At 40.4% G+C, this 9875-nt stretch overlaps 1 protein-coding gene across 1 annotated transcript; it reads left to right on the top strand.

Moving 5' to 3' along the window:
• Positions 1 to 4990: 4990 nt before the first annotated feature.
• Positions 4991 to 9614, top strand: LOC131598048 (uncharacterized). The gene is made up of 3 exons (XM_058870693.1): positions 4991 to 5828; positions 9173 to 9255; positions 9483 to 9614. Exons 1-3 carry the CDS (start codon positions 4991 to 4993, stop codon positions 9612 to 9614), a joined length of 1053 nt encoding a protein of 350 aa, XP_058726676.1.
• Positions 9615 to 9875: the final 261 nt, after the last annotated feature.

Raw genomic sequence — 9875 nt, 5'->3', positions numbered from 1 at the left:
TGAACATCCTCATTGATCTATTTCAAACATATTTTGAGATTTGAAACGAAGTTGAGTTCCCAATAGAGGAGTTACACATGCTTCAATATGCATAAATGGAGGAATGCAGAATATAATGCAGAAATGTAGTAATGAGAAAGAAGAAGATGATTTTGAAATAACACGTACTTTTGGGTTTGGTCCTTCCTTTCAATATCACTAAACTACATAATCCATGTCACCATCTCATTCATTAATTAAAACTTTTAAAAAAATTAAGTCACGTCAGCAATGTTAGCCATCTCAGCGTTTCGTATCGAAAAATTGACGTCAGAGACTAAACTGAATAGAAGCCAACATTTAAGAACTTTATAAAAAAAAAATATAGAAACTATAACCAAAACACGCCAACTTATAAGGACCAATTGATAATTGAAATCTAAATTTTATCGTAAATACATCCTCAATAACTTTTCCATTACACTAATTAGTTAACTTCTTGAATAACTAACGTAGTTTAAATGTAGCATTTCTAAGACAACTAACGTAGTTTTCCATTACACTAATTAGTTAACTTGTTGAATAAAGTTAAGTAAGTCAAATGGTTATGTATCATCATGGTATAGTGCAGGGATGGATCTTGAAACCACATATAGTGCATTTTAAACAATAAAAAATATAAAAACAAAGTTACAAGATAGACAATAACTTTTTAAAAATTAACTAATTGTTAATATTAAAAATAAAATTGAATTATTTTATTAAATTAGCTCATTCAATAACTACGTGCAAAAACGACAGAGAGGCGTGGGTAGAGCTTACGAGATACCATCTAACATAAGTGGTTGGTTGGTATGAGTTTAATTGCTATGCACTGTCAAGATAAAAAAAATTTACATCATTACTGCATCATGATCATTTAATTGTATTATTTAAAAAAAAATAAAAATAAAACATTTCTAACTTATCGATGACTCTGATTAACTGACAATATAAAATTTCTTTATACTATCGGTGTATTTTAATTAAATTCGATTGGTAGTGTAAATATTGTAAACTTCATAATCATGAATTCGATTTATGATCATAAAATATGATTTTTCTCACACAAGGTCATAAAAATAAGATAAAATGCAGACATATATGGTTCATGCATATCATTTTCCCAAATATCATTGCTGCGATCATTATTAATAGATAGGTAGCAAATAACATGCCATCACGTTTCCTCGAGGCTAAGAATTGGACTAATTTCAACCGTTGGCGCATGAGTTCACACTCACTTTCAGACCATGTTATGTCAGATTGACTAATCACATTAGTATATACAATACTGCACACTTCGTATTATATCATTATCATCCATTCCATATCACTTTTTGGGTTGACTTCGAGGAATAAAATAATGAACCCTCAACTTGGAGTAATTAAGAGTTCAACAATTTTGTATATTATAAAAGAAACTCTTTCATTTTCTGCATAATTATTCAATTTACTACAAGCAGATGCAACTTCTATTTTATAATTAATACAGGATGAGATATAGAAGTTTCTAGACTAACAATTAGTTAAGTTTCTTTTATCAAATGTTGGCGGAGAAGTTAATTGTGTCGAGGTCCCAATACCCCATTGAATCTTATGCGAAGAAGAGATCCAGGCCAACCGTCAGAGGAGAGAACACACTAAAGATTATATCCAGCTTTACTTGAAGACTAATAACTGTGAGCCCAACAATGTTGATGTGAAGGCTTACTTGGAACTTCAGGACCAGCCGGACGTAGTGGAGTATGACTAGGTGGATGCTAGAATAATGAGTTCTCCATCTACTCTGAGCACTGAGGTTGCTATGGATGTGGCGGGAATCATGGTCGGTGGTCCTTTGGAATGGTTGACTCTTCCGGTGGAGAAAAAAAGAGAATATGCATTTCTTTTGGCAATTGTGTGATCTCGTTCTATGAATGCATGTTCATAAGAATAGGATTGTGGTTGCCCTTTTATGATTTTGAAGTAGCCGTCTTGAAATATTTAAAATTTGTTCCTTCTCAACATCATCCGGGGTCCTGGCGTTTAAAATTTGCTCCTTCTCAACATCATCCGGGGTCCTGGCGTGCATGAGGGTATTTCAGCTGTATGTCGAGCATAAATCTTAGAAACCTTCTCTTAGATTATTATTTGATCTATTACATCAGAGGCGCACTCACTGGACAACTTTATTAATTAAGGGCTCCTTTTCTTCCATCAGATCAATCCTAGGTTCGACCCCTTTTCTATAGATTAGGGTGATTTCTTGGAGTGCTTCTTGCTGGAAAAACCCTCACACTCGCAACCCATCTCTTTTTTTGCCACCTCCCTCCCGATTCTCTTCACTTTTGTCGTACTTTATATCTCAACTACTAGTCTAAAATTTAATTTTATCGGGAAGTTCATTCCTATTGCACCAAGTCGGGTTCTCTTTCTCTGAACAAGGTATTAATGAAATAGGAAATGCAACCTTGGTTTAGGGGCTTGGATATGACGAAAAGGTCGGCCCCGTGTTTACCCAGAAAAATGGTAAACAAGCGCTAGTTTCCTTTTTAAAGGTTACTTTTGCGGAATCAACTAGAATACTCCAGGACTAATTGCTTTATTTTGTTATATTATGTGTATCTGGTTTGTATTAAATGCAACAGTGACTTTAAAGTAAAAGTAAACACTGAAATTAAAGGCTTTAAAGTAAATCAAAGCAATAAAAAAGCAGTAAATGTGCACTGAAAGATGAAATATAACGTAAAATGATTGCATTAATTAAACTGGTACGCATACGTACATTCCAAAGTTGCACTCTTTACTCATTATTGCACAGAGATTTGAGTTTACTTGTGTTTATGTAGAAAATGCGGACCCCAAACTATTCCTAATGAACTTGCTTAAATAGTAAAAATAAGATAACTACTACTAACGGTTGACTGTCATCAGCCGACACGTGTCTTCGACATGCAGCATCTTCGATGTATAAGGCCTCCACGCGTCTCTTGTAACTGCTGAAAACCGTCTCCTTTTAACTTCTAATACCTCTCGACTTCCACTTCAGTTTCTGCAGCAAAATTCTTAAGTCTTCGCATACTTTTGGTCGAACGCTGAAGCCTCTGATAATCTTTCTAGTCGAACAGCTTCGACTACTAAGCATTACTTAGTCGAACCGCTTTGACCCAAATGGCAATGTAGTTATTTAATTGAGGCCCAATTACCAATTTTGAGCCCCAGTTGCCCATTTATTGGTAAGTCGAAATCCTAGGGTAACAAATTGCCCCCCAAGCGACTTCTTTCGACTGACTTTAGGAAAAAGAAAAGATGGCGTTTCAGTTCTTTCTTGGGTTTCGACTTTTGTTAATTCCCATTACGCCATGATTACATTTCATTTTCCCAGGCACTAATTATTACCTAAACACTAGGTAATGGGCTATTTACCTGTTCCCAACTTGCTTGTGTCAATTTCCAAGATATTTAATACGACCCTTGATTTTCTAACTTCCTTTCCCACGTTTGTCTTGCTGAAGTAACTACATATTCTCTATATATATAGCCTCATTCCTTCCATTTCCTTTTGCATTTCCCTACGCATAACATCTTAAACATTTTCATACTTCAATCTTTGTCTTTAAACCATGGCACAACCTTTAACAAACGCCCACATAAGATCCTGCATCAAGAAAGAATTTAAACTTTCTGAAGAAGAGTTTGATGCGAACCACATCAATGTTCGTGCTCTCTATGCTGGTCAGGGACTTGAGTTTTATCCTGAAATTTTAGATGGTAACATCTATCCCTGCATGCTGACTGAATTTTGGAGGTTTGCATCTTTGCGCATAGATCCAGAAGGGAGGACTACTATAACCTCCAACATTCGAGGGGCTCATGTCATCATCACTCCCTCAACAATCTCTGATTTGTTGAAATGCAGTAATATCGGTGAAACTTTTGGTGACAATATTTTCAACATGAACACTTCTAATATGTTAAGGGATCTCATGGACAATGACCCCTTTTGTGCCAAAGTAATCAAAATTTGACACCAACTTTTGGTGGGCAACTTTCATCCACGCAACCATGATGAAAATAGCATCATGGTGGAAGACTTGGAATTCATTTCCTGTGCCCTTCAGGGGAAGAAAATCAACTTTCCTCTATTGATTTTTAAGCAACCTGTGGAAGCTGTCTCTTTGACTGCCTCTCGTCAAGGAATGGTGATTTGTCTTCCTTATGGAAGATTCTTATCCTACCTATTCCTCAAGCAAGGTGTGGTGAGGAAAATGCGCAAGACTGGACGTATGGATATTGTTCTGGACTGGGCCAAGGCTAGGCCCAATATAGTTTCGGCCCAGTAAACCTCAGAGGCCCACGTTCCTCCATGACCCTCTTCTGCACCTAGGATGCCCACCTTAGGCATGCTCGACTGCCCCGTATCCCCGGAGCATGTGGCACCCGGCATGATCGTGTGTTCCCCGTGAGCCAGCGCTCGGCACTAACATTCCCACGAGCACCTCCATTGCCGAGGACCCTGCTCCGCGCGGGGCTCCTTCATATCCAACCCTCCGAACAGCACGGATCCCACGTGGCTCCTAAAAGACCGCGTCTCCCTTGAACTTTGGAGCGGTTAACCAGGACAGAGGGCATACACGCACCTCCGATATTTCCGCTCAGGAAACCTGGCAGTCTCCTAGTTGGGCTTGGGAATTCAACCCAATAGCGAGATCATGGCCCAGCGCTGGGGGCTATAAATACCCTCTTTGACTAGAGGGTCAGGGATTCACTTCTTTCTAACCTTTAGCTAGTACTTGCACTCCTTTGCTCGTCTTCTCACTCTGGCATCGGAGTACCTTGCAGGTACACCCCCTCCTCCTTCCTAGAAGATCCAGTCCGAGCAGCCTACGACGATTCTTCTGATCAGGTACGATCAGTGGCACCGTCTGTGGGAAACTTGCTTCCCCATCTTTAACAAACAAAGATCAAAGCTAATCCTTTTCCGATCGTCATGGCTGACAACAACAACATCCCAAGTGCTGATCCCTTCCTCCTGCAACACCTGATCGACGAGTCCACCCGTGACGGGGCGAATCGTCATCGACAGGGGGGAAATCGGCATACCCCCACCGGGCAAAGAAGGCCCGGGCATGAAACCTCACCACCCAGGAGGCAGCAGATCCATAGCATCCAGCAACTGCAGGGCCTCCAACAGGTTCAGAACGTTGACCAAGTCCCTCCCGAAGGACACGTTCAGAACGGGGAGGACGGGCAGCACCGAACTCACAATGGGCCAGAACATGCCCAGAATGTGAATGAAGCCGACACTAGAGACGGGCAGGCTGCTTCCTCATTCACACACACCTCCGAAAGGCGGAGAGCCCGTCATGGAGAAGAAGAGGAGCCGCTCAACATTCCCGAGGACGCCGACCCCATCACCGTCCGCCTGCTCAAAGAAATACAGATGACAAACAGCCTCCTCCGAATTCAAGACGACCGAATTCACGAGCTGGAAAGGCAGAGACGACGCCGGAAGCACTACCGGTCACGCTCCTATTCCTCCTCGCGCTCACCGCCGAGGAGATACCGCCGGCGTTCCCCATCCTCTTCACGATCCCCACCGAGAAGATATCGCCGCCGGAGGACACGTTCCCGCTCTCCGCCAAGAAAGAACAGGAAGAACCAGAGGCCTGAAACCACCGAACAAAGAAGCCCCTCCCCCGAACAGGACCGTCGGGGCCCTTCCAAAGTTGCGCCGGACGACAACCAAGGAAAACCCCGGCGAGACAGGCACTACAATTCACCAGGACCAAGTGACGAAGAGGACTTCCGCAGCCCTTTGTCCGGGAGTATCCGGAGAGCCCACCTCCCTCGGGGGATGGAAAAACCGCCAGTATTGGACCAATACGACGGAACCACTGACCCCGACGACCATATTCGGAGCATCAAAGCGGTCATGGACTATCACGTCGTCAGGGGCTCAATCAAGTGCCGCATCTTCCCAACCACCCTCAGGAAAGGAGCGATGAATTGGTACAGGAACCTCCGTCCGAACTCCATCCACTCCTGGACTGAGCTCAAAGAACTCTTCTTGAGCCACTTCACAGCCTCCCGACGACAACCGAAATCGGAAACCAATCTCGAGGCCGTGATACAAGGACCCAACGAACCTCTTCGGGATTACCTCGAAAGGTTCAACAAGGAGGCCGTCCAAGTGCAGAAAGCCGACTACATGAAAAGATACCTCTTGGAGCGAGGACTTCTCCCCGGTAGTGACTTCAAGAAGGCCATTAAGATAGAGAAGGTGCACACGATGAATGCCCTCCTCCGCAAAGCAAAGGCATTCATCGACTTTGAAGAAGGCGAAGCAGCCGCGATCAAAGCCTCGAGGGGCAGTGACGCTGCTCGCAGCTCAAACCTCGAGGATCCAGGATCACGCCGAGGACAGGACAAAAGGAGGGACGACAGGTCCCGGGATGCCAAAGAGCGCCGAGGACCGGCAGGACGGTTCAACGACTACACTCCTTTGAACACCTCGAGGGAGAAAATCCTGGCCGACTGCCAGAACACCGAGTTCAAGAACTCCAGCATCAGGCCCCCGAAGCCAAATCCTACAAGACCGGGGACTGACAAGTCCAAATACTGCAAGTACCACAAGAGTCACGGGCATCTGACCGACGAATGCATACATCTCAAGGATGCCATAGAGACCCTGATCAAAGAGGGCCGCCTATCAAAGTACACGAAGAAGGGAGAACCCTCCCGAAGAGATGTCCCTCGGAACTCTGACGAGGGGAACTTGTAAACTCGGTTTTTTGAGGCGAACTGAATCCTTGCTCTCTTTTTTGTCAAATTATTTTATATTTTTGCAAGAGTCGCCACCGACTTTTATTTTATCCAAAAAAGGAAAGGCATAAAAGAACAGGAAAGACCTTTTGACAGATTTTGGGTTCGGGGGGTTGGTTATACAAAGGGAAGGTTTTAAGCACCCTTTGTATCCATGGTTATCCATGGGCTCTTAGTTTTGCTTAGATCACTTTTGCTCTTGTTTGATTTTTAAAATAAGCTCGGCAAGACATTAAGCCTTGTGCCTACATACCTCCTCGGTGCAATGGAGAAGTCAGAGCTAATGTAGTTCCGCTTAAAAGGGAAAACAGTTTTAAAAAAAAAACGAATAAACACTTTATCATCGTCAGAGAGAAATACTCGGCCATTGATCTTGAGCATGAGAACAAATGAGTTCTTTGCATCGCTAATGAAAGAAGGGCTCCAACTCGGATAAAATCAACGAGTATGCCACTAGCTCTCTCACGCAGAAAAGATCTCATTATATCAATCAATTTCAAAATCGTGGGGTATCGCAACTCACTACAACAATTAATCGTGTCTAAACTTTTACAGAAAAGCCACTAAGGGAAAAAGGTATTTTATAAGAAAACATTTTTAAAAGAGGTTTTACAAACATAAGAAGATTTTGGAAAAAGGGAGAAGATTTTGAAAATTTAAGAAGTGGGAGGAGATGAAGAGGTTATCCTAGTGCTTAAAATAAAAGTTTAAGGAGAGAATGATCTGACCAAAATAAGAAACCAACATTTGACCGACGCATTACCACTTGGGGATCCAGATGAACTTATTATCTTTAGCACCACTTTGCATTAAGCACATTAAAATTCTGACGAAAATCGGGCAGAGTAACAACTGCTTTCGAGTAAAATCCTTATCTCAATGCCTTGGAATTAACCATCAAGGACTTTCAAGGAAATACCTGCATACACAAACAAACAACAATCCAATGCCAGACAGATTGAACAACCACAGAGTAATAACAGAATAAGGGTCCAGAGGCACTAAGTCCATAAGTCCGAATCTCCAAAATGCTAGGGATAGTAACCAGTAGTCCAAGAGAGAACCTTAAGCGTTTTTTAGATTTTTGTTGTTTATTAGTGTTTTAGCATAAAAGTAAAGTATGGTCCAAGTGGACAAAAAGAAAATAGCGGAAACATAAACATAGCGTCCAAATGGACAAAGAGAAAATAGCGGAATATAAACGTCCAAATGGACAAAGAGAAAATAGCAGAAACATAAATAATATGTCCAAATGGACAAAGAGAAAATAGCAGAAATATAAATAATATGTCCAAATGGACAAAGAGAAAATAGCAGAAATATAAATAATATGTCCAAATGGACAAAGAAAAAATGACAGAAACATAAATAATATGAATGATAAAATAAAGTATAAAGCAAGAAATATAAAGAACAATATAATAAAATGCGGAATTTAAAGTTAATTGTTAGTATGTTAGCACGCGAATCATCTTGAAGCTAGTCAAGTATATCCACGATGTTAGTGAAGATCGATGGTGAGTGAATGATGATCTCGGATTTAAAGTTAATGAAAATTTATCAGAAGCTTGATAGAATCATAGCGACTACACGATAAATTTCCAAAAGTCTTAAATCAACTGCATACAATCTCTGCCGTATTTGATCTTTTATTCTGATTCGGGACAAAGGAAAAAGATAAGAAATAATATCAAATAATATACAAAAATAAATATAAAACAAATTAAACTTAATTCATTCTTTTTTTGTGATTTTTCATGAAAAGATAAAATAATTAGAAACACAAACTTAAATATGCATCTAATATATATTTTTGTTGTTTTAACAAGAATAAAAAAAACACACTTATAAACATATGAAAATATTAAAAGAAAACTTTTAATCTTAAAAACATATTTTTTTGTTATTTTTAATAAGGATTAGAAAAGAAAATTAAAATCCTATATTTAAAATTAAGACACTTAACCTCATAAAAAATATTTATAGAAAAAGTTAAAGGGAAATTAGTAAAAAGAAAAATTAATTGAATGGGCCAGGGGGTTTAAAATCTGAAAGAGGGTGCAGCCCAATTAAATTAAAGCTGAAAGACAATAAAAAAAAGAATTGGGCCGGACCGGGTCGGGTCAGATGGAACCCGGATCCGCCTCTTCTTAGCACAAGAGCTGGGTTCTAAAAAAAACCCTAAAACACCAAAACAGAGGCAACGCCTCTATTCATCTTTCTCACTCGTTTTTACGAGTTCTTTTTCTTTTCTTCTGCAAAACACAGAAAAACTGCAAGATGAAACTTCCTCTTCTCAGAGTCTCTCGCTCTCACTCTCACGGTCTCTGTTATCTCTCGCTTGAAGAACAACAAACAACAACAGCAACTCGCTCTCTCCCTTTCTCTTACTCGTTTTCTCTCTCGGTTAAACAAACAAGGATGCTCATGGTTCACTCTTCTCCTTCTCACACGATTCAACTCTCTGCTCAAGAACAAAACATCTATACCAAAATTCCAGCATAACAACATATAACATCAGTATCTCATTAACAATTCAAGAACAAAAACAAATAATCAGTGCCAAGTTAAGATGAAAGGAAGAGAGATGTTCGTTGCAGATCGATTTGGATGCGACTTGTGTTGATGTGTTGATGACGATGCTGGTTGCGTTGAAGCTGAGTGAAACGAGTGAACAGAGACGTTGTGCTGCGATTAGTGTGAGCTGCGGTGTAGTTGATGGCTTCGATGCGATTCAGTGTTGGTTCTGTGATGTAAATGAAGCTGATGGAAAGTTATTTGGTAAATGAAAATGAGGAAGTGATGGATCTGAAAACGTTTTGTGAAGGGAGGGATGGATCGGTGAAGGATCAAATTGATGTGAGTTTGGTTTTGAAGAAATTATGAAGGTTTGTAGGTGAGATTCGAAGATTACAGATGAATGAAGGTTGGATCAGTACGAAGGTTTTTGAAGCAGAGTATTGTTCATGGTGTTGAAGTAAATTGGAGGAGAATTTTTCTGATTTTAGTTTGGCAGCATAACACTAATTTTCTCCTCCCTTTTTTCAGTG

The sequence above is a fragment of the Vicia villosa genome, linkage group LG4 (assembly GCF_029867415.1).
Source record: "Vicia villosa cultivar HV-30 ecotype Madison, WI linkage group LG4, Vvil1.0, whole genome shotgun sequence".
In the NCBI taxonomy this organism is placed as follows: Eukaryota; Viridiplantae; Streptophyta; class Magnoliopsida; order Fabales; family Fabaceae; genus Vicia; species Vicia villosa.
The sequence above is the reverse complement of the archived record's forward strand: the minus strand, read 5'-3'. Positions and strand labels throughout refer to the sequence as shown.